At 48.0% G+C, this 25,008-nt stretch overlaps 1 protein-coding gene across 2 annotated transcripts in view; it reads right to left on the bottom strand.

Annotated features, from left to right (window-relative positions):
* Positions 1 to 25,008, bottom strand: part of LOC126529579 (ribosomal protein S6 kinase beta-2-like) — a 133,667-nt gene that overhangs the window by 76,871 nt on the left and 31,788 nt on the right. For both annotated transcript variants that reach the window (XM_055069929.2, XM_055069930.1), the window contains one exon: positions 7,272 to 7,437. In XM_055069929.2, coding sequence (XP_054925904.1) covers positions 7,272 to 7,437 — 166 coding nt within the window. The remainder of the gene's footprint in view (positions 1 to 7,271; positions 7,438 to 25,008) is intronic.

Below are 25,008 nucleotides of genomic sequence, written 5' to 3'. Positions count from 1 at the left end.
AAGGAAGAAGACTTTCTGGTCAGGTTCCGACCAGGGTCCAACATCGTCATCGCAAGTGCTTCCAAGGAAGAAGTTGCGGACGTCATCAGGAAGATCAAGTACCTCCCATACAGCGGCATCAATTACGAATTAAACGCTTACGTGGCCATGCCTGGGGACGTAAAGCGGGCGGTAATCCACGGGCTACCGATAGGACTACCATCTGAAATACTGGAATCTAAGCTGCGACTACGTACTCAAGGGGTGGAGATCCTGGCGCCAAGGATGCTGGGCAAGTCGGAGACGGCGCTAATAACCTTCGACGGCCCCATCATTCCCAAGTGGCTCATCTTCAGCGCAGTAGAATACAAGACATACCCCTACAGACCAACCAGACAGTATTGCTACGTATGCGGCACGCAAGGACACCGCTCGGACGTCTGCCCAACGCCGGGAGCGAGAACCTGCAGGCAGTGCGGAGCAAACAACCCAGTTGAAGGACATCAGTGCCAACCAAAGTGCCTGGTATGTGGAGGCGAACACGCCGCCGGTACCCGGGACTGCCGGATGCGCCTCAAGAACGTCGACGAGCTGCGAGGACAAGCCCCGCAGAAAAGCCGAGGGCGGAGCCGGAGCCGGAGCCGTAGGCGCCGTCCCAGGTGGCTGAGCTCGGAAGGAGAGCAGAGCCGCTCGCGGAGCCGCGGCCGCAGCCAAACGCGGAGCCGGGACCGGAGCCAGTCCAGGGACAGTTCCTTCCCACCGCTGGGGCCACCACCCGCATCCAAAGGGCAGTGGAAACAGCAGCCAAAACCACAAAAGCAAAAGAAGGGCGGAGTTAACGGAAGCTGGGGGGAGGCCCTCCCAAATCACTGTTTCCGCACTCGGATAATAACAATAACGACAACGAACCTAAACAACTAAGGGAAAAAAACAAGGCTCTAAGGCGAGAAATAGAGCAGAGTAGGAAGAAAACAGAACAACTAGAGGAGAGAATCAAAGAACTAATCAGGAAACTGCGAGAGCAAAGGGTGGGTAGCCTGCCGCGACAGCAGACTCCACATCCAGCTATGGAGCAACAGCCACAGCAGCCGGAAAAGGGAACCATAGAAATGCAAATGCAATCCTTTATGCAAAAAATGCAGGAGCAAATGAATTTGATGCAACAAAAGATCGCAACGCACGATCAAAGTTTTCGCAACTACATAAAAAAATCAAAATACGCAAAAGATAACAAAAAAAGATTCACGAAAAAAAGATTCGGCACCGAAAACCAAAGTATAACAACAACCAACGATAAACCAACATGGCTAGACACAACATATTAGATATATGGCAGTGGAACTGCAGAGGCTACCGCAAAAAGCAAGGCCCGCTACAGCAATTCATAAGTTCACAGTTAAGTCCTCCTGGCATAATCGCGCTGCAGGAGACAAACACCGTGCCAACACTCAAGGGCTACACGTGCCAAGAAAAAGATCGCACGGCCACGTTAATTAGTAAAACACTAGTCGCCATAGCACACGATTAAATTCCGGACACGCGGATAGAACACATCGTGACAGAGATGATTCCAAAGAAAAAGGGATCGGATCGGATCGGAAAACATTTATTGGGCTCTAGAAAAGAGGTCTTCGCGGCTTCAGACGGCCTCTTCCATCTTCTGATGGATTCTTCTGTCTGCAATCACAGGGTTGGTGCCCTAGCCCAAGGCTCCACTGAGTATGGCCAACCAGCGAGCTCGCTCTACTAGGCGCTTTTGGCCGTTCAAGCGTACGCTGGAAAGCATACTCTCCCACTGTTCCGCACTCGGATTTTTAATCTTATATATAGTTGGGGACTCAATATTTTGACAGGCCCAAGATATGTGGTACAGATCTGGTTTCTCTCCGCACCATGGGCACTTAGCCTCATATTGTGTAGGGAAAATTTTATTCAGAAGGTTTAGATTCGGGAAAGTACCCGTCTGCAGTTGTCGCCATGCAACAGCATCCTCTCTGCTTAGATCTTTATCCGGGGGTGGGTACTTCAGTCTGACCCCTTTATAATAATTTAGGATATCTGAGTAGCCCATGGGTACTGGCTCGGGTTCCTCAAGGCTGGATGTGTCGGACGCCCGGTTGGTATGCCCTCGAGCTATCCTATCCGCCTCTTGGTTCCCTGTTATGCCAGTGTGCCCTGGTACCCAGATTATGGTATGCTGAACTTTGTTTCCCGGGTCGCATGAGCAGAGTATGTGGCGTGCTCTGCGTCCAATTCTGCCGTTTGTATGATTACGGCATGCTGCTTGAGAGTCTGTTATTATTGTTAGGGACCTGCCAGATCGATAGCCCTCCAGTGCTGCCAGAGCCACAGCTGCCTCTTCGGCCTCGACTACCGTGCAGTCCTGTAGTGATGCGCTGGTGATCTCCTTGAGGTCCGAATTAACCACCGACGCCACTGCTCTGCTGTTGTGTCTTCCGTCTTTGACGAACGTTGCCGCGTCCGTATACCTTGTGTTGTCCTTGTTCGCCAATGTTCTCTGCACGTACTCCGCTCTTGCTTCTCTACGTGCCTTGTGCAGGTTCCGGTCCATATTCTTGGGTATCGGTGCGACTCGCAGTGTACTGCGATACTTGTCCCGAATGGCCTCGGTACGCTCGATCTCTTGGATCATGTTGCCAAAACAAAAAAGCACTTTTATCATAAACTTATACAGTCCACCGCGACAAAATGACGGGGATTCTCAGAAACTTTTCATAGGAGCCAGCAAGCTAGCGAAATCCAACACCCTGCTTATAATGGGTGACTTTAATGCCAGGGGGCAGAGCTGGGGATATCAAAAAGACACTAAGAAGGGAACGCAAGTTAGCGACGCAGCAGAAATCACAAGCTGCACCCTCTTAACGAACGCAAACCAACCAACGCGCCTAGTCCCGACACATGCCCAGACCTGACATAGGTCAGGGGAGCTAGGCAAGCTACGTGGGAGAAACCTGCTGGAGAACCTGGGTAGCCACCATTACATTATAAGAACGCAAGTGTCAGCAGAGAACATCAAGCGCAAGATAGGAACAGCCAAAATAACGGACTGGAACGCTTTTCGCAAAGAATGCAAGCACATGGAGGGGGCGATAACCTCCATAGAGGAATGGTGCAAACAACTTAAGAAAATACAACAACAATACACCCAGGAGGTCGAAAGGTCAGAGCAAACACCGGAGGTGGACTCGCGACTCCTCAGGCTATGGGAGGCAAGACGTGGACTGACAAAAAGGTGGAAAAAACAACGACTAAATAAGAAGCTAAAGAAGAAGATAGCAGAGGTTATCAAGGAGGCAGAGGAATACGCAGCCCAACTCACACGACAAAGTTGGCAAAAGTTTAGCGACTCGCTCAATAGAACCCTCAGCACTGCAAAGACCTGGCGTATCCTCAAGGCTCTAATGAACCCAACCAAGACCAAGTCAGAAAGTAACAAGGCCATTCAAAGACTAATACACCAACTTGAAGGGACAGAAGAAGAGCTACTGGAAAAAGTCCATGTAAAGTGCTACGGGCAAGATAAACCCGAAGCGTACACGGAGAGATACCGAGGCGAAGAAAACCCCGACCTAGACAGACCCATCACCAGGGAGGAAGTTTTCGCAGCAGTTAAGGCATCGACCCGGAACACAGCAGCAGGTGCGGACAAGATTAGGAACGCACTAATCCGTAACCTAAGTGATGAGGCGGTCACACAGCTGACGAACTTCCTCAACACACATTGGGAAGCGGGACACTGCCAGAGAAATGGAAACATGCGGAAGTAGTTATGATCCGCAAGCCAGGGAAAAAGCTACTAGTAGAAAACTTACGGCCGATATCGCTCACTTCGTGCCTTGGCAAGTTGTACGAGCGAATCGTGACAAGGAGGCTACAACAATACATGGAAGACGAAGATCTGTATCCCCACAGTATGTTCGCACCAAATTATCAACCCAGGACGTCCTACTACAAATTAAAGAGGGGTTTCTAAGCGACATCCCCTACAACGGAGAAAACATAATAATGGCACTCGATGTCAAAGGAGCATTCGACACCGTCAGCCACGCAGCCATCCTCAAGGGACTGGACGATCTCAACAGCGGACGAAGAATCCACGGCTACGTGACAGCGTTCCTATCAAACAGAACAGCCACGGTGGGGTTAGGAGACCTGCGGACAGACAAGTTCCACACACCTAACAAAGGAACCCCGCAGGGATCCGTGATCTTACCGATCCTTTTCAACATTGCAATGATTGGGATAGCCCGGAAGCTGGAAGAGATCGACGGTATACATCACGCCATTTATGCCGACGATATCACCATCTGGACTAACCAAGGCTCCCTCAGCCAAAAAGAAGAACGACTACAAGCCGCAGCAACATGCGTGTAAGAATGTGTTAGGGAAAGAGGCCTCGCCTGATCGACGAAGAAGTCAGAGCTCCTGCGAGTCAGAAGGGGAAAACGCTCGGAAGAACAAATCAGCGTCACAGTAGAAGCACAAAAGATACCAGAAAAAGAAGCCGTCAGGATTCTGGGAATGTGGGTGCATAGCAATCAACGCTGCACACACACCATAAACCTACTCAAGCAAGCGACGGCACAGGTGGCACTTATGATCACCCGCGTCTCGCAAAAAAGAAGCGGCATGAAGGAGGAAGATACAGTCAAGTTGGTTAAGAGCCTCATAATCAGCCAGATTACGTACGCCTTCCCATATTGCAACACAAACAAAGGCGAACGGGACCAGGCCGACGCTATCATAAGGAAAGCATTCAAAACAGCGCTTCACCTGCCGGCCAACACTTCGACAGAGAAACTGCTGGCCCTCGGACTCCACAACACTTTCGAGGAGCTCAATGAAGCACAATTAGGGTGGCAGCTACTCAGACTCTAGCAGACTACCACGGGCAGAAAGCTCCTAAAAATTGGGGCAGAAAGAAATTGAAAGGGAAGACCAAAGAACGGCAAACCTACCCGATGAGTATCGCAGTACCACCAAGGTAGGGTCCCTGCCAAGAAACATGGACCCGAATTTATACACGGCCAGGCGGAACGCTAGGGCAAAATATGTAGAAAAATACCTAGCAACCAAGGCGAACACGGTGTACACGGATGCCGCAGTATATCCTCGAGGGCGAAGGGAAACAGAACAAAGAGTTGTCGCGGCAGTAATAGACTCGGACTATAGGGAAATCGCTTGCGCGTCGGCACGGGTTTGTACGGTAACCGAGGGAGAGGAAATGGCTGTTGCTCTAGCTGCTGTGGAGGGCTACCGCACAAATAGATCCCTTATAATTCTAACAGACTCCAAGGAAGCATGCCGAAACTACATTAACGGCAGAATCGGTCAAAAAGCGCTCCAAGTCTTCCTTCGCGCTGGCCAACAGAATAAACGCATTAGACACACCATCTTTTGGGTACCAGGGCACACTGAGATTGAGGAGAACCAAAGGGTTGATAGGATCGCTCGCGAGCATACAAACCGAGCGGACCTAAACAGAGATCCTGAGGACTTCATGACAGTGATTCCAACGTACTCTGACATACTAAATTACCATAGAGGGACGAGGATCAAATATCCCCCGCCTCACAATACACTCACTCAACAACAGGCAGTTTATTGGCGAAAGCTGCAGACAGGAACTTTCCCAAATTTACATATACTATGCAAAATGTTCCCAAGTCAATACAAGAACACATGCCCGTGGTGTGGCGCAATACCCACACTTTATCACATCACATGGGAGTGCAATACGAATAAGGCATTCCACAAAATAGAAAATCCGAGTGCGGAGCCGTGGGAGAGCGTGCTCTCCAGCGGCGACCCTAGCCTCCAACGGAGGCTGGTGGATCATGCCCGACAAGCAGCCATGCTCAGTGGTGCCCTGGAATAGGGGCGCCAACCATGCAGGCCGGAGATCGTCATCAACCAATAGAAGATGAAGACATCCGGCCCGACCGCTGAATTACTCTTTCTAGAGCAATAAAGTTTACTTCCTCCTCCTCCTCCTCTACCAACGCTTCCTGAAGAAGGTGTTCATTATTCGCATCTCGTTCCTTTCCGCGAATTCTACCAACATATCTCCTCGAGTGTTCCTAGAATCCACGCCGTAGTTGCCAATTGCTTGTTCACCAGCCTGCTTTTCCCCCACTTTTGCATTGAATCGCCCATGACTACAGCATACTGAGTTTGCACATTTTACATCACTAATTCAACCTCTGCATTAAACTGTTCTATTTCTTCATCATCGCGACTGGAGGTTGGAGCGTAGGTTTGTACTACCTTTATTCTATATTTCCTTTTCAGCTTTATTACGACTACTGGTACCCTCTCATTAATGCTATATATATATATATATATAGTAGAAGAGATGGTCAGATGGTTTTCGGTTGGCCTCCCCTTTCCTAATCAAGAAATAATTGGTACGCCTCTGCAGCATGAGTAAATTTGATTTTGGCTCTTGTAGCTGAGTGGCTGCTCACTTCGCTGCTTGAATGGGACACAGACTACAATGAAGAAGATGGTCCAGACGTCCCCAGAATTAATAGTTAACTTGCTCCCAAGTACAAAAGCCCGAACTATGAAAGCATTAAATGTTTTCGCATAAAATATGACATCAAGAACGCTGCACAATGCCGTAACCTTGGCTACTGCATGAATACTCAACACTTACATATATTGTAAAATGCACCTCGCTATCGAGGTTGATCGCAGTTGCTTCCTCCAATTTCACTTGAAATAAGCCCAAGTTCCAGCTTGAAATTTGTTTTAGCTAAAGTAACAAAAGAGGAAACATATTGCGAGCAACTGTGGGAAGGAACGCAATGTGCGGGCAGTAAAACTTAAATATTTGTTTTAATGTGTCACAACTTTAGAGTTCCAGTGACTACATAGTGAACATTTGTTTCTGTATGAACTACTAGCAAGCAAAAAATATAGATTCGTGAACGGCCTACCTAAGCCCATTGAACGAATTTAAGAGCGTTAATTGAATACTACTACAGCAGGATCTTTCTCGAGGCTTACGTGATTAACGACGTGCCATGTACGTAATGACTCGAGAAGCGTATTGAGAAATTGTGATCGAACATGGGTCGTCTCTAACGCCATCGTGTTCTTGTTGAAACGTTGGCTCCAGAGACATGCCCTGTTTTGCCCGCGGTTGACTACTTCAACTCTTCACATCCGTGTGACCTTCTGTCTGTTTTTTTACGAGAAGCGCACTGAACTATTGGGGCCGCATGTCTGTCGATATTTCGGTACGAAGGGAGGCGTCTCACACTCACCTTAGTGCAGTAGCAGGCGTAGTACTTCACTAGAAAGGGGTTCCTGATGATGGAGGCGGTCACTTTGTCGACGCAGGCTTGCTTGTGGCGCTGGAATTTGTCGCACGGCACGAGCTTGATAGTGCAGACCAGGCCCGTTGGCTTGTATAGGGCCTTGTATACGGCTCTGTAATCAAGGACATCGGTGTAGATGGACATGTGCCGCGAAACGGTAGACGATCGTTCATTGCTTCAATTATGGACAAGAACGGCACCGAGAGCGGCGCTGCTGCGCCGGCGTGGAGAGCGCCGCATGCGAAGCTAGCGGGTGGTACCCCTCTCCACCTCTCGTTCGCACCGCCTTGATCGTCTCCTGCACTGCGCGTGTTTGGGCACATCTTGTGCCGCGCGCGGTGTGTGCCTACGTGTGTGCGCGTGGACATTTCAATCGAAGGGCGATGTACAGTCTGTTTCACATTTAGGGGAAAACTCGGAGCGCATTGCATCGCGATGCGGCGAGCGCTTGAGTCAGGCGGCGGCAGCAGCTCGCGCAGGTGCTCGAGGGGCGGGATATTGAACGGCGTCGTCTGCTACGGCGGCGCGAGCTGGCCGCATTGTCGGGAAACGTTCTACTGTCAGTTGCAGGGCGCCCATCTCATCGTTACTACGTGAAATGAGCCGGTATTCTTTGCTAAGCGTTGTGCGACGCCCACTGGTACGCTTCGAAGGTAAGTTCATCGCTGCAGGGCAATCATAGACGACGTACTGATTCCATACATTCTTGACGGCCCGTTTCTGGAAGGCGACTATATATTCTAACGCGATAGGTCGCCGATCCACACTGCTCGTGTTGTGCAAGAACTGCTGGAAGAGCGCACAGTCACTCTCTTGGAGTGGCCGCCTCAATCCCCGGGCGCCAACATCATTTCAAATGTCTGGAGCTCGTTGAAAGTATTCCTGCCGCACCATCCCCTCTATCAGTCGCCCGAGGATAGGCTTCGATCCACCATCGTCAGCGACTGAGACGTGCTGCGAATGAACACATCCCTGATCAAGTCATTTTACATTTCACTGCCTTCCAGGATGAGCGCGGTCATCGCTGCCGCTGGGGACATGACGAGATATTAACTGAAGTTCCAAGTGTGAATTCCCCGCCGGCTGGCAGGGTCTGTCTGGTGTAGTCAATGACTGTCGAGAAAAATCACTTCCAGCTCATTGTCTTAACCTAAAACATTCCATTAATCGTATCCGTTTGTTTCATCGTGTTCTACCCCCATAGTTATCATTGTTGAGTGCTTTGTTTTCCTTTCGAGTCAAACAAAGACTGATCACGTTGCGCGCACATCTTGGTGCGTCTTGTCGCTGCTTATTACGGTAGCACACACGGTGAAGAAATATACGTGCACGCGCTCAGTACCCGGCCTTTCGAAAGAACAAACGAAGCATGCCGTCAAAATAAGTTTGTGGAACTCCATTATCGCCAATGAAGGCTCAGAGTTTGGCGACGCACAACGTTTAGTAAAGAATATCAGCTCAGTTCCCGCAGTACCGATGAAATCGGTGCACTGCCCCTGACAGTAGCACGCTTCCCGACAATGCGGCCAGCGCGCGCCGGCGTAGCAGACGACGCAGATCACGACTCCGCCCCTCGAGCGTCTGCGCCTGCTCGAGCTGCTGCCTCCGCACGACTCCATTGCTTGCCGCATCGCGATGCAATACGTTCCGAGGTTTACACGAAGTGTGAATCAGCCTCTACACGCTTCTATTTGCCTTTAAAAAGATCGGTATGCTCGACGATTATTTTTATGGCTGCAATGCGGTGAAAGGGCAGCGTGTGCTTAACCATATAAGTGGCGCTGAGCGGGTAAACGACCCGACGGGTAAACGACGAGGGTTGTAAACGACATCGTATGTGCTGACGGAAAAATCGCATACGATGCGGCACATACATACGGCACATACGAGCTAAAGTCATTTTTGCAGTTTCTCACAATATGTTTGCTACAAATCCGTGTTGTTTCTGATGGCGACAACGGACGTCCATCGACACTGTGCGGAAATAAACAAAATATATCGCTGCATAGCACAAGTATGACAAGCGCACACAACTTTAACTAGTATGTCCCCTACAATATGGAATAGAGGCAGCAATGTAGACAGCTTGGCCATTTTTTAACAGTGCTGAAGAGCCGGAAGTTGAAAGTATTAGTAATCATTCCTGCTTTAGCAATGCCGGTGCGACCAAGACACGGGCGTGTATCGTCCAGTAACTCGAGCGATCGGTGCAGCGGTGATGCGGAAATGAACTCCGGTCATGTTCAATGCATCGTGCACATATTCAATTTCTCGGCACGCATGAACTTCGGCCACTGCTAGCGCATACAACAGAATTGGTTTCCATCCTTGGGCAGCGCACACACAAACGAAACACGAGAAAGAAGACAGGACAAGCGCTCGTCGAACAACTGAAAGATTTTATATGAATAAAAGGCTATTGATTAAAGTAATTAATTCATTAAAGTAACTATTCAATCCATGTGGGTTACATATAAAAACCATCATACACTCAGGGGTGATCAATGAACGAGCTCGCTTCTTTTGCCAGTTGTTTACTTCGCTCGGCGCACCGCAGTAATCCATGTCTGTCGTCTGCTTTTTTCGTACCATTTTCTTGTGAATCGGCAGAATTTCACTGGTGGCATCAACCCTTTCGTGTTTACATTGCTGTCGTGACAGTTAACAACACAATAATAATTTCCGGTCATCCGAAGAGGCGCCGTCGCCAACAAGAGACGTTTCGCGCGCAGCGCGAACTGAACGCGGGCGCGATCGTGAAGGGAAGCGGCGGCGGAAACCTACACCCGTTGGAGAGGAGATCGTTCCGCCAGGGGAGAAACGAGCGCTGGAGTCTAGGATGAAACTTGGCGTGCGGTCGTCCATTGGGCTATCCAACTTATTTTGTAAGAGTAAGGGTCGGGCACGTCAAAAAGGGGCAGCTGGCCATGCCGTCGTCCGACTAATGCACGCTAAAGACGTTTTAGAAAGGAGGAACAAGTTCTCCTCGAGAGCGAGTACTGGGTTTATTTATAATATCTACATGAAGTGTGGAGAACGTTACGCCTCATCAGTCTAGCGCGACTGAACTTGAGCGCACTGAGGAGCCGAAAACCTTCGCTTAAACCCCCTCTGTCATCCCTAGATATCTAGGGCAGCGAGAGGTGCCGTCCGACCTTCGTCCAATCAGAGCGTCCAAAGTCGCCGAAGGACCTGTGTTAAGGGCGAGGGTTCACACAATCACTCCCGCAACCTTCGTTCACTGAACACACAGAAAGGAGGGGAGCTTCGCGGATTGGGATGGTCACGCTTGACTCAAGCCGGCGCGTCTTCGTTCCTGGGATGACCCACCAGTTAGCTGGAGCGTCTGTCAAACGACTGTGGCGGTTACTGGTGTCCGTGAGGAAATGCCGTAGAATGCCCTTTTCCAAAAGTTTCTTGCTCCCATTGGTCCGTGACGGTGACATTGAACCAGCAAACACACTCGATCCGCTAGAAGTGTCTCGCCCTACTGGCGCCACAGCTCTGTCCGAGGGGGACGCATTGTTAGCTTCACGAAGCGATTCGTCGCAGTGCGGCAGGAGAGGTTAGAAGGTCACTCTCCTGTTGGTCGGTCGTAACTATGTGTAACGCGAGAAGTTGAGAGTACCATTCTTTTTCTTCAGAAAGTTATGTTGCTCTGTCAGCGGGTTAGACGGATTGTCAAAACGGTGGCAACGAAATACGGTGATTTTATTGCGATTAGCGTTCTTAGCCTAATTCAATCCATTGTCTGTCTTCATTACGCCGCACTACCCAGTGAGCCAATGCAAGTTTAGTTGGTATTCCGTGTTGTAACTTCGTAGCGGGAAAAGAAAGTACGAGGGAAAAGGAAACGACATGCAGTTAGCGCTTGTGTATATTGTCTCCCTTCGTCTGTGTCGTTCTTCGTTTCCGCACTACGAAATTGCATCACTGTACCAAGCTGTGTTACCTTAGGCCACCAGGTAGGTGTTGGCTACTGCCTTGTCGAGCAGGCTGCTGTCTCACCTAGCCTTAGGTCGCCGGGTATGTGCCCAAACAAATAGGACAACTTACGCTGCCTAATAAATAACATACATAAAACAGTTAAAATTTCCCCCCACAATGAATGCGCCGTCAGCAAATGGCTTACGCACTTTTCTTGAATGATGGTTGAAATAACGTAAATGGTCATCCTGCCAAGAAACGTTTTGCCTAATTTTTGCTTTGTTAGGTGAAAGGGAATGGACATTTACTGAAGCCCCACATCTCCTGCCAGTCAAGACAGAAGTTTACAGGAAGACAGAGGCTCAAAGCTATGAGCAGTAGTTGAACAAAAAGTGTCGCTGGATCCAATGTTCCGAAAGGAGACTTATGAACTTCATCAGGGCGACGCAATGTGAAAACAAGGGGCGAAGACAAGTCCCTTTGCCGGAGCATTCGCTTCGGCGACCCTCCTTGTTCAACTACTGCTCACCTCGTACCAGCGCACGCAGCAATGTTGTCATTAGACCAACCGTCTTCTTCAATTCGGAAGGACCACGAATTGTGTTTCTCTATGTTTTTTTGAGGAACGCAGTAAATATAAAAAAAATACGACAGACATTGCGAGAACATTAGCTCCACTGCACACGTATATATATATATATATATATATATATATATATATATATATATACAGGCTACAGGTCCAGGTCATGCGTGGACTCGATACGCTTCTTAGAATTAGCGCGCCGGAAGGAGGCACGAGCATGGAAAGTCCGACTAGTGCTGAACGTCAAAGTTCATCGTGTCATTACTTCACCGTTCTGATTGTACTCTGACGCTGATGTGGATTCACTACATGGATGGGCGCACAGGCGTCGATAAGAACAGCAATAGTGACTTCATCTACACGAACGTCTAACATGCTTCACCTCGTCGGCACCATTTGTGGTGGAAGTCGTCAATGCAGCGTTTCCCCCTGACGCTGCGCTGTTAAGTTTTCCAGAAAAGCACGTGCGGTGCTAAATGGGGGGCAACATACACCAGCCTGACGGTGAACGCGACTGATGACTACGTGACAAACATTTTGCGGAAGTTTGGGCGTTGGGGAAAGGCAACTCGTTTGCAACCGGGAAACCGATGCTGTCGTGGCGGGCCAGCCTCGCAGCAGCCTACCTTATTCATCCATCGCACGCTTGAGAGCGGTACAAAAACAGTGCGCAAGCGCCCGGTTACGTGTTATTTTTTCATATTTCGCGGGCTTTCTTTGGAACGCGGAAAAAAGGACCACGTGAGATACATCATGTTGGAAACAATTTATTGAGAGGTTTCTCAAGGTGCTCTACAACTCTGCGTATCACACTTGGCGTCTGCAGCGAATACTTAAAAAAATATTAAATAAGCACAACTTATCCGTTAATTAAGGGGAAAATAAAAAAAATTGCCAGAGTAACTCTAGGTCAGTGCCAACATTATGCATTTGGTTCAACTCCCATCTGGAGTGCCTTTCATTTTTAAAGCTTTGGCTCAAGTTATGCGGGACAACCTGTATACGCACAGCAAGGGATGACTACTTTTCTAACGACCTTCCACAATTACTCAAAAACAATCCATCAAAGCTTTGGAAAACAATGAGCCATAGGAAAGAGAGTAACCGCATTCTATAACACGATAATAACGCAATCGCTCTTCCGGAGAGTGAGTGTGCAACGGTTTTCAATTCCTTTTTCACATCCGTGTTCACAAGTTAGGATAGCTCAAATGTACCCTTCGTACCTGATTTCGATTATGGCTACATGACACCGATAAACATCACGGTCGAGGGCATTGCTTCGCTAATAAATAACCTTCTTGTGGCATTGATGGAATAAATTCGACCGATAAATATCACGATCGAGGGCATTGCTTCGCTAATAAATAACCTTCTTATGGCATTGATGAAATCAAATCTAAGATATTAAAAAAAATATCGCTACTGTTTCAAGTGTCCTCCTGGTTCATATTGACGCAGTACAACGCGGACAGAAGACAGGGAGACGTTATTCAAGGAAAGCAGGACAACCTGTTCAAAAATAAACAGGACAGAGACACGTCTTCTTCGTCCTCGCCGAATCTCACTGACCCACTAGACGAAGTCCGTTAATGTCCCTATCGTCGTTGTCGTCTGCATAGAATACACGCGTCATTTGTCATTTCCTAAGAGAGTATCACCCCGATGCTAGACCAGAAGTGTCCCTTGCGGAAGTAAGGGTCTCTCGCATAGTTATTCGCTCACATACGGCTTCATGCGAACAACGTGCACAAGTTCAGGACGGTGCATGCGGCGCCGCGTACAACTGAGACTATCCGGAATGACCTCCTATGTGAGGCGGCGCAATACTCGATATGGTCTGAAGTATCGCCTTAACAGCTTCTCGGAAAGGCCTCGTTTCTGTATGGGTGTCCAAACCCACACTCTGTCACCGACTTCATAGGTTACTATTCTACGGTGAAGATAATAGCGGCCCGCGCCGTAGTCTTGCTGCTGGCAGATCCACAAGCACGCGAGCTGCCGAGCCTCTTCTGCGCGTTGCGTAAACACATCGGCGTCCATGTCAGTGTCGTCAAAGTCGTGTGGAAGCATTGCATCCAACATCGTTCGTACATCCCGTCCGTGAACAAGGGTGAACGGTGTCATGCGCGTCGTCTCTTGTTTCGCCGAGTTATGTGCAAAGGTGATATAAGGTAGGATGTCATCCCAATTTTTATGTTTAACATCCACATACATTGAGAGCATGTCTTCAATTGTTTTGTTTAGGCGCTCTGTTAATCTGTTGGTTTGTGGATGGTAGGCGGTTGATTTCCGATGAGCCATTTCACTTAGCAGCAAGACGTGATCTAAAGGTGCAGCCGTAAATGCGGTTCCTTGATCTGTTATTACGACGGTGGGTGCGCCGTGTCGCAACACAACATGCTCAACGAAAAAGCACGCCACCTCTGCTGCTGTGCTTCTCTGGATTACCTTTGTTTCAGCGCTTCTCTGGATCGCCTTTGTTTCAGGGTAACATCTAACATAGTCGATTGAGACGATAACAAAGCGATTCCCTGCAGTAGAAGTAGGAAGTGGCCAAATATATCCATTCCGATTTGATGAAATGGTCTTCTAGAAACCTGGACGGGTTGTAGGAGGCCGGCTGGTTTCGAGGGAGGCGACTTGTGCCTCTGGCAGTCAAGGCAACTGCGAACGTGATGTTTCACGGTGGTGGTAAGTCTCGGTCAAAAGTACCTCTGCTGCACTCTGGCCAACGTTCTTGTGTATCATAAGTAACCAAAAGTCACCTCGGTGTGACGGGCTTGAAGTACTTCCGTAGGAAGAGTTGCAGGAATGACGAGCAGATAGGGGGACCCGGTCAAAGAAAAGTTTCTTTGGTGCATAACTTTGGCACGCAGACAAAACCATAACAGTGCTCTTGCGAAAACTCTAGGCAGTTTCGCAGATCTGCCCTCTAAGTAACTGACCAGTTCAAGCAACTCAGGGCTGTCCCGTTATTGTAGCGTGATGGTGGATGTGTCTAGAACACAAAGAAAGGCTGAGTCGTCTTCTTATGGTGGAGCAGGCGACTCTATCGGCGATCGAGACAGGCAGGTCAGCATCCGTATGTCATTTCCCCGACTTGTGCATGACAGTCATGCCAAACTTCTGCACCCGTAAGCTCCAACTCGCCAATCGTCCCGAAGGATCTTTAAGGTTTGTCAACCAACACAGTGAATGGTGGTCGCAGATAACTATGAAGTGGCGGCCATACAAATATGGGCGAAATTTCATACCCGCCCATACTACGGCGAGGCATTCTTTCTGAGTTGTGGAGTAATTAGCCTCTGTGCGTGAGTGTTCTACTTGCATAGGCAAGCACTCTTTCTGTGCCCTCCTGCCGCTGCACAAAAACAGATCCCAAGCCAACATTGCTGGTATCAATGTGGAGCAATGTAGGAGCGGTCTCATCAAAGTGGGTAAGCACTGGAGGTGTCTGGAGATGTTCTCGCAAGTCGTTGAATGCAACTTGCTCTTCGTCGCCCCATACAAAAGCAACGTCTTCTCTCGTCAAGCGAGTTAACGGTGAATCAATGCGAGCGAAGTACATACGGTCCGCCGGCCTGACCCGAAAGCCGGAGAAGTGCCACTTTGGCTTTGTGGAGCTACAGTTCCTCGGCCTCTGTGGGGTAGCAAGCACAGACGCCGAGAAAGCGCCTGACAGCCCTTTTATCGAATGGTACAGGAAACTGTGCTACGGCGGCGATTTTCTCAGGATCCGGGTGAACACTTGCGTGGTTGACGACCTGACCAAGAAACTGTAGTTCCACAAAACCGAAGTGGCACTTCTCTAGCTTCAGGGTGAGGCCGGCGGACCGTATGTATTGCAGAACCGCTTCAAGCCGTTCGAGGTGTTTTTCGAACGTTGCGGAGAACACGATAATGTCGTCGAGGTACACTAAGCAGGTTTTCCACTTCAGACCCGAAAACACAGTATCCATGAGGCGTTGGAACGTAGCAGGGGCAGAGCACAAGCCGAAAGGCAGGACTAAGTTTGTACAGGCCATCTGGCGTCACAAAAAGAGGTTTTTTCATGGCCTCTCGGGTCCACCTTGATTTGCCAGTATCCGCTTTTTAAGTCCATTGAAGAGAAGTAACGTGTGGGACGAAGCCTGTCGAGTGAATAGTCTACATGGAAAAGCGGGTACACGTCTTTCTTTGTCACCTGATTTAGGTTTCCACACAGAAACGCAAGCTGCCATATTTTATCTCGTCTAGAACTACAGGAGATGCCCAAGGACTCGTAGATGGTTGGATCACGTCGTCTTCCAGCATTTTTCTCACTCGTTCTATGGCTTCACGTTCTCTGGGAGCCACACAATAAGGATTTTGGTGAATTGGTCTTGCCGTATCCTCTGTAATGATTCGTTGCTTCGTTAGAGGCGTCCGAGCTACGGTGGACGTCGACTCAAAGCAATCGTTAAACTTGGAGAATAGCGTAAGAAGCCGTTCTTCTTCGTGCTGCGACAAAGCAGTGCTGACGTCAAGTGCAGGAGCTGGGTCTTGCGTAGGCGCCTCTTCGAGTAGTGAAGAGCAGCCGCAAACATCCGCAACACCATCAAATTAAGCCACAGCCGTGCCCTTCGGAAGGTACCACGGCTCTGTGCTAAAATTAGATAGCAACAGGTTCGTGCACCCGTCGGTGACATTTACGATTCCTCGTGCGACCGAGACGCAATGTGGTTATTTGGTCGGGAACTCCCTCGCAATGAAACGGTGCGTCATATGCTACGGAAACAAGGGTACGTGATCGAGGTGGGATGACGACGTTCTCTTCTGCTAGACGAAAGGAGTTGCGTTGCGGTGATCAGCAATGGACTAAACCCGGTCTCTTATAAAACGTCACAATGTAGTCTGAGATGTTAATTACGGCACCATACTCTTTCATGAAATTCATTCCAATAATCAAATCTTCACAGCGCACAGGAAGAACGATGAAAGCGGCCACGAAAGAAGAATCCCGGATGTTAATTCTGGCAGTACATCTTCCAGTAGGCATCAGTAATTGCCCGCCTGCCGTCCTTATGGGAGGAGGTCCCTTCATGGCGTCTTTACTTCCTTCAGGCGGAAGACGAGTTCCTGACTCATTATACAGAAGTGTAGACTAACGCTATCAATGGCAGCCATCCACAGAAACGTCGGTTCTCACAATTTCTTCGGTGTCGGTGTTTATCGGCTTCACTTCGTTCTGTGACGAGACTGTTGGGGGCTTTTCATTGTCTTGAGGCGGGCTTGTAACCTTACCCCCAGAGGTCGCCACCTTCAGTTTCCCCGGCGTAGGCTGGGTGGTCTTCGTCCTCGGAGGTCAGCAAAAGTATGTCCAGTAGGGGAAGGCATCCGACGTGGAAGGGTTGGAGAGCGCGACTGACTGCCGAAAAGGGACTGATCATGTGGCACGGATTCGTCATTCGGGTACGCTATTGGAGGTCCCTGAAAAGCAGTGACGTCGCGGCGTAGCATGGAGTCGTCATTTGCACGTCGACCATAGGACCACGAACGAAGAGGTCGAAACGATGTGTCTCGATGCCAGCAATGACGTGAAATATGGCCGGCACCTCCGCAGTGAAAACAGAGCGGGCGCCTATTGACGGTGCGCTGTACGTCGGTTCTCTGAAATTGCGGCCGTCCCGTAATGTCGTTTTGCGGCGTTGACCAAGGCGCGGTGAACGGCGGCTGATGGTATGACTGCAGCGGCATAACTGGTGCGCGCCTCGAAACCTGCTCTTGCGGAGGCGTCCAAGGAGCGACTGTCGGAGGCTGGTGGCACGGCGGTGTCGTTGTAACGGGTGGTGGACATCGGACAGCGGCGGTGTTAGTCATGGGACGCTGGTGATCTTGAAGGTCGGCTGCCGGGAACGCCTGCATGATTTTGTCGCGCACCACTCCGGCGATTGACGTCACGGGTCTATTCACTGTCGGTGGCAGCATCTGTTGACTTTCCTCTCTTACGAGTTCTCGCCAGTCACTGTGGCGGCATTGATTGTGGTGCTGGTGGACAGTAAATCGTACTGCCTGCATCTCTGACGAAGGGCCCGCTCAATAGCCGTAGCCTCTTTGATAAAGCCAGCGACAGTGACTGGTGAATTCCGCACAAGTCCCGCGAACAATTGATCTTTTACACATCGCATGAGGCAGCGCAACTTTCTTTCTTCCGTCATGTTTGGGCCCGCTCTACGAAAGAGGTGGGCCATGACCTCGGCGAACATTGTAACCCACTCATTAGGTTGTTGTACCCGTAGCTCCACCATCTGCTGGGCGCTGTCGCGTCGGTCGGCACTCGCAAAAGTATCCGTGATTTTCTGACGAAAGTCGTTCCATGTCGTTAGGTTAGCTTCGCGGTTCTCGTACCAAGTACGGCCGCTGTCGTCAACGGCGAAATATACTGGGAGAGCTTTTGCTGCTCAGTCCACTGGTTAATCTGTGCGACGCGTTCATACTTGTCAAACCAGTCTTCAATGTCTTCGAAGACTGCACCGCGATAGCGATCGGGAACCAGAGGATGCAGAACGGTTACTTGTTGTGGACTGGAAAACGGCTGCCTTGGGGTGCTTGCGGTGGGCTGGTTTCGGCCATTGCGAGATGTGTGGAGCCCCTGGAGAGAGGTGGATGAAAAGGGGAGACCTCCGGGGCAAGGCCTAGCGGTCGACGACTAAAGCGATGCAAGGGTGTCGTAACTGGTGATAACGGGTCGGGGCTACATGAACGACTCCCAGAAGGATTCCGGAGCATCAGGCGTGGTCAGTACCCAGCACTTCCGCCAGTGTCGCAGTACAACGCGGACAGAAGACAGGCAGACGTTATTCAAGAACAGCAGGACAACCTGTTCAAAAACAAACAGGACAGAGACACGTCTTCTTCGTCCTCGCCGAATCTTACGGACCCACTAGACGAACTCCGTTAATGTACCTATCGTCGTTGTCGTCTGCATACAATACACGCATCAATATATTCAGTTGGTTAGTTAGTTAAATGTGATGTAGTGGCGCAAAAGCGGCTAAGGCTATTCTGCGCCAAACACGAGGTGTTTGGAAATCCAATTTAGGAAGAAAAAGCATGTTTAATTATCTATATTGTATGTAAAAATGCAGTGTCGTCTAGAAATTTACGCACGTCGGGTAATGGGACTAGCGGATCATCTCCTAAAATGAAAGAGCGGTGTAAAGGCATGTGTAGTTGATAAAAGTTGTGCAAAAGGTTTCGTCTGTGTGTTTCAATATGCGTACATGTCAGTAAAATGTGCACAACTATTACTGGTTCTTGGTATTTCTCACATGTTGGTGTCTTGTTTCGTAAGTAAATAATTGTGCGTGATGTGTGTGTGCCCAATGCGTAGTCGGCATAAATTACTTCAAAGAACCACTCCTGGTGTTAACATGACTTTCACTCACTAAGTATGGGTGTAGTAAGATGTAGCTTGTCTGCACAACGGTCCCATTCATGTTGCCATTTTGACGTTAAATCTTTCCTAATCGCACGGATACTATCTTTATATGGAAGTTTTGCGCTTGTTTTGTCTTTGTACGATGGCATCGATGCAAATTTATCAGCTGCTTCGTTACCCGGTATCCCAACATGGCTTGGAACCCAGCAGAAACGAATTGACCTCCCGTTATTTCGTAAGGGCCACCATGTTTACAATGTCCCCTACCAGGGGTTCACACTGAGATTTAAGATGTAGAGTCTTTAGTGCACTTAAGGGATCAGTGTATATGACTGCATTGTTGTGTTTGTCAGTAATAATCTCTTTAAGTACAACCCATACAGCGTAAACTTCAGCCGTGAGAACAGAGGCATGTTTCGGTAATCGAATACTTGTTACCCAATTTTCCGGTTTGGCCCCCCCGCCCACGTGTTTGGTTTTAGAGCCATCAGTGTAATATTTCATGCTATTTTGAACTTTGTCCTGAAGAGCACGGAATTCTTGTATAATGTGTTTGTGTGGGGTGTCTCTTTTCTTTAGATGTGTCAATGTCCAGTCACATAACTGTGTGAAATTGTACCACGGGGGCAACCATTTTGGTTTTTTGGCAATCTGTAGGACTTCATGAGGAATTTCATAATAACGACAATATTCCCCATACCGTAGGACAAGCGGCCTAATCATGTTCGGTTTATTTGTATATTGTACGCGTGAGTTGCATTGTGTGAGGATGTGTAGCATATGTGTTGCGGTAATGACTGAGTACGTAGGAAAAAGTGAGTAACGCTCTGCGTTGCTGTAAGGAGGGTTCATTAAACTCAGTGTATAAACTTGGAACAGGGGACGTTCTATAGGCCCCACTTGCTAGTCGCAGTCCAAGGTTTGCACCGGATCAAGTCGTTGGATGCATGACTGCCTGGCTGAGCCGTAAGCCATGGAGCCGTAGTCTAAAAGGCTGCGCACAAGAGATCGGTAAATACGTAAAAGACACTTTCGGTCGGAACCCCAGTGTTTATGAGATAAAACTTTTAGGATATTCAACGCTTTATTTTCATTAATCTTTAGTGTTTTAATGTGGGCTAGGAAGTTTAGTTTTCTGTCAAAGATTACTCCCAAGAATTTATATTCTTGTTTTACCAGCAGCGAGACATTATTCAATTTTAAAGCTGTGTCTAAGTACAATCCTCGTTTTTGCGAGAATAGCAGTGTAACAGTTGTTTGAGTAGAGAAGCGGGAGCCATTTTTCTCAGCCCATTCTATTAGTTTCTTTATTGTGATCTGGAGCTGCCTTTCACATGTTGGTAAGGTTGAGGCGCGGCACGCTATCTGCGGATCATTGACGTATATATGGAGTGCATAAAAGAGGGGGGGGAGAATGAGTGTTAAAAGTGTTCGTTTCTACCATAAATAGTGTTGTGCTAAGTATGCAACCTTGTGGCACACCGTTTTCTTGGGTGAATATGCGCTAGAGCACAGTGCCTAGATGGATTTGGATTGTTCTGTTGGACATAAAATCAGCAAGACAGTTTAGCATTTTGCCACGGATTTCTAAAGCAGCGAAGTCACGTAAGAATCCAAATCTCCAAGTGGTGTCATAAGCTTTTTCTAGATCGAAGAACACTGCCAGACAATGCTGTTTGTGTAAGAATGCTTCACGTATTTCGTGTTCAAGTCGGACAAGGTGGTCAGTCGTTGAGCACCCTTTTTTATTCCCGCACTGATCAAAATCAATCAACTTCCGCATGTCAAGAATGAATGTTAATCTCGCATTTACGGCACTTTCACACGATTAGCCAAACAGCTCGTCAGGGCAATGGGTCGAAAACTGCTTGGGGATGTGGCGGATTTGCCTGTGTTTAAAAAAGCACAACTATTGAGTTTTTCCAATCTTTTGGCATGATTCCAGACTGAAATACTTTATTGAAACGTTTAAGGCGAGCATCTACGGATGCTTATTACAGGTATGCAAGCATGAAATAATGAATCCGGTCAGGACTTACTGACCGCAGTTTTTTTTGCCAGCAATGGAGCATTGTATTCTTCCTTTGATGTACAAGCATTTGGTAATTTATCCTTTTCTGCTGACAGTTTTGCATATTGAGAACATGCCTGAATTGATTGCCGAGCTAGAGGCGTTATAGAAATGTTCCCCCATTATATTCGCTTGTTCTTGTAGTTTTGTGTGAGTGTTTGAAGGTGTAGGTATGGGTATCGTGTATGATGAGTAGTCCCCCTTAAACTTCCTGACCTGTTCCCACATCCTTTTGGATGTGGTGGTGCTATTAATTGTAGATACGTATTTCTGCCAAGACAATTTTTCGGCCTTTCTCTGGATATATCGTGCTTCCGCTTTGGCTTGTTTGAAATTCATAAAGGCATATATTGGTTATGTACGCAAGGTTCCCCAGGCCTTATTTTGCTGCTTTTTTGCTTCAGTGCATTCATGTGTCCACCAAAGATTCAGCTCTTTCCGAACAATACCAGAAGATTGACGACTAGCTTTTTCAGCTGCGACAATTATACAGTTAGTATTTTTTTCATTAATTTCATCAATGGTGCCGTCTGTCAAATTGATCTCCTCCAGCTTGGCACTTTCTGTGAGAACAGAGCAGTCTGCCATTTGTAATTTCCAACGGTGCGGTTTATAGGATATAATGGGTAGGGTTGATGTGAGATTGATTACAGCAGGTAGATGATCGCTGCCATAGGAGGCGTTTAGGACTTCCCATTTAAAATAAGTAAAAACACATGGTGAGCATAAGGCTAAATCCATGCAACTAAAATTCCGTGATGTAGGCGAGAAATAGGTTGGCGCACCTGAATTTAAGATACAAATGCTATTTAATAAAACAAGATCTTCGATAAGCTGTCCTCTTTGGTTAGTTTTATCGCTGCCCCAAAGAGTGCAATGAGCATTAAAATTTCAAACTAGGTCCAGGTCTCGAGTAGTGAATTTGGTATGGGGAGGAGTGTACAATAAACGGATGCTGACAGTCTTAAAGGATAAAATGGTGACAGCTACAGCCTCATACGGAGTGTTTAATAAAACGCTCCGTGTGGGTATGCCGCCATGAACAACAATAGCAACACCTCCTGATAGATGGCTGGAGCGTTCGCGGTCCTTTCGTACGACCGTAAAACCTTTAAGAAAATGTGTATTTTGAGGGCCTACATCATTTCCTGAAGGCACAATGTCAGTGGCGATAACTTATATATAATGTATTTGATGTCACCTAGATTGTGGATTAGGCCTCTGCAATTCCAATCAATGATGAAAGCCATTTAATTGGAATTGAAAAAAAAATTTACTTATGTGTATGAGCTTACAAGTCGTAGGTGACATCTGTTAGAAAGTTAATTAATCTCATTAAAGACGCTAACCATCCAGGTTACCTGTCCCTTTCTCGGTGCAGTTGCAAGAAGTTTGTCCTTCTTGGCACGCTCCACGGAGCGCGCGTCTTTCGGCCTCAATGATGCCGGGGTTTTCGGGTCGACCTCAATCACCTTCTCCGAGGCGCGATATGATCGAGAGCCAGGCGCCAAGATGTGCGTCTCGGGCCGTGGAGTTCGCTTCAACTTTCGACCCTACAGCACTCCGGTCTTTTGATGATGATGGAGCAGCACTGGCTGCCGCCACCAAGGGGGCGGATGGAGTTACAACAAGGATAACGGACGTAGACCCTGTAGACTCTTGAAACCGGTGTGGCGCTGCTCGCTGCCGCGTCACACTGGCATAGCTCACTTGAGGTAACTGCCCTAACCTTTTCCTCGCTTCACAGAAAGAAATCTTTTCCTTTACAGTGATTTCGCTTATTTTTTTTTTCTCCAGCAAGGGCAGCTCCGTGAGTAAGCTGGATGATCACCCTTGCAATGGACACATTGTGCGGGAGCATTGCAGTTATCAGATGGATGGCCATTGGCACTACACTTCGTGCATATTTCTTTGCCTCTGCACAATTGTGATGCATTCCCGAACCTCTGGAACTTGAAGCTACGCCTCAGGTTCGGTATGTACGGTCTGATGTTGATCTTGAAGCATCCTGCGTCAAGTGAACTGGGTACAGTGCTGGTTCCAAATGTCAATATCACATGCTTTGTGGGGATCTGTTGGTGATTTCGTCGTAGTGTGATTCTTTCTAGCTTAATTACGTTTCGCCCCTGAAATCCTTCAAGGAGCTCTTCGTAACTGAGGTTTAGGAAGTCTTGTTCTGATATAACTCTCCTGCTAGTATTAAGCGAGTGATGTGGAGAGATTGTTACTTTAATGTCACCGATATTGGCGAGTTCAGCGATGTTTTCAAGTATATATTTCTTGGCCAATTCGAGGAGGAGGTCTCCACTAGCCATTTTTGAGGCTTTGTAGTTAGGTTCAATCTTGTTTTCTAGGCATTTGGATACTAGGAAAGGTTACACTTTTCTTACGGTTGTGTTGCCTTCAGTGTGAAGAGCATCGTATATTGGAAATGTGTTTTCGTTTAGTTTGTGAAAGAACTGGAAAGTTGCTTCGATGCGCCCTCTTTTTGGAGGGCGATCTTGAAGGGAGGGTCCAACGAGGGAGGGTCCAACCCTCGTGTACTCGGGTACGCGGTGTCGCAACACAACGCCTGCTGACGCAGTAGTCCCCGCGGGGGTTCATATATTCACGCAGTCCTTAACGCCTTGTATGCTTCCTTCCTACTGGAAGACAGCAAAGGTTGTACCGATTTACAAAAAATGGAAGTAAAAACTCCAGTGAAAATTACAGGCCCATCTCGCTTACCTGCATTCGCTGCAAAATGCTCGAACATGTCATCGCTTCGCATATTTAGACCTATCTCGAATCTAACAGTTTCTTTTTCAGCAATCAACACGGTTTCAGAAAAGGCTTTTTGTGCGAGACGCAGTTACTCGAATTTACAACAGATATCTACCTTAACATGAATCACTACTTACAGACCGATTGCTTATTCCTCGGCTTTTCAAAGCGTTTGATCGCGTTGCACATTGTCGCCCTATATCGAAATTACCTGCGTTAAAATTACACTTCTGTACATTGTCAGGGCTACGTAACTTTCTATCTAATCGTGAGTAATTTAGCTCTGCTAATGTCTTCAATTCTCCCAAATCTAACGTTGCTTCTGGAGTGCCACAAGGAAGCGTCGCTGGGCCTCTGTTCTTTCTAATCTATATAAAGGATCTGCGTAACAACATATCGTCTTGCATACGAATATTCGCCGATGATTGCATAACCTACCGTCCAGTAACTAACAGTGATGATCATATAGCGCTCCATCGAGACCTAGAGATATTGAACCAGTCGTGTACTACATGGCTCATGACACTAAACGTGTCAAAGTGTAAAACAATCCCTTTCACCCGTATATCTGTTAATTTGCAGTTTATCTACCACATTAACAATAGTATTATATCCCCGGCTGCACAATGCGCACCTTACACCTAACCTATCATGGTCTGAGCACATTACGTGTGTCTCTGCCAATGCATCCAAATCATAAGGCATCTTGCGCCGGAACTTGCGCAGTGTTCCATCTGCCTTGCGTAAGATGGTTTACGTAACGTCCGTGCGACCCCAGCGTGAGTACGCGTCTCCCATTTGGTCTCCACGCCAGCAATACTTAATTGAAGCGTTGGGAATTATTCAGAATAGGGCAAGTCGTTTCATTACTGATAATTAGAGCACCCAGTTTTACACAAGAAAACCAGGAAGATACCTAAAAAGAAAGGAGCCA

The sequence above is a fragment of the Dermacentor andersoni genome, chromosome 9 (genome assembly GCF_023375885.2).
Source record: "Dermacentor andersoni chromosome 9, qqDerAnde1_hic_scaffold, whole genome shotgun sequence".
NCBI classification, from domain to species: Eukaryota; Metazoa; Arthropoda; class Arachnida; order Ixodida; family Ixodidae; genus Dermacentor; species Dermacentor andersoni.
The sequence above is the reverse complement of the archived record's forward strand: the minus strand, read 5'-3'. Positions and strand labels throughout refer to the sequence as shown.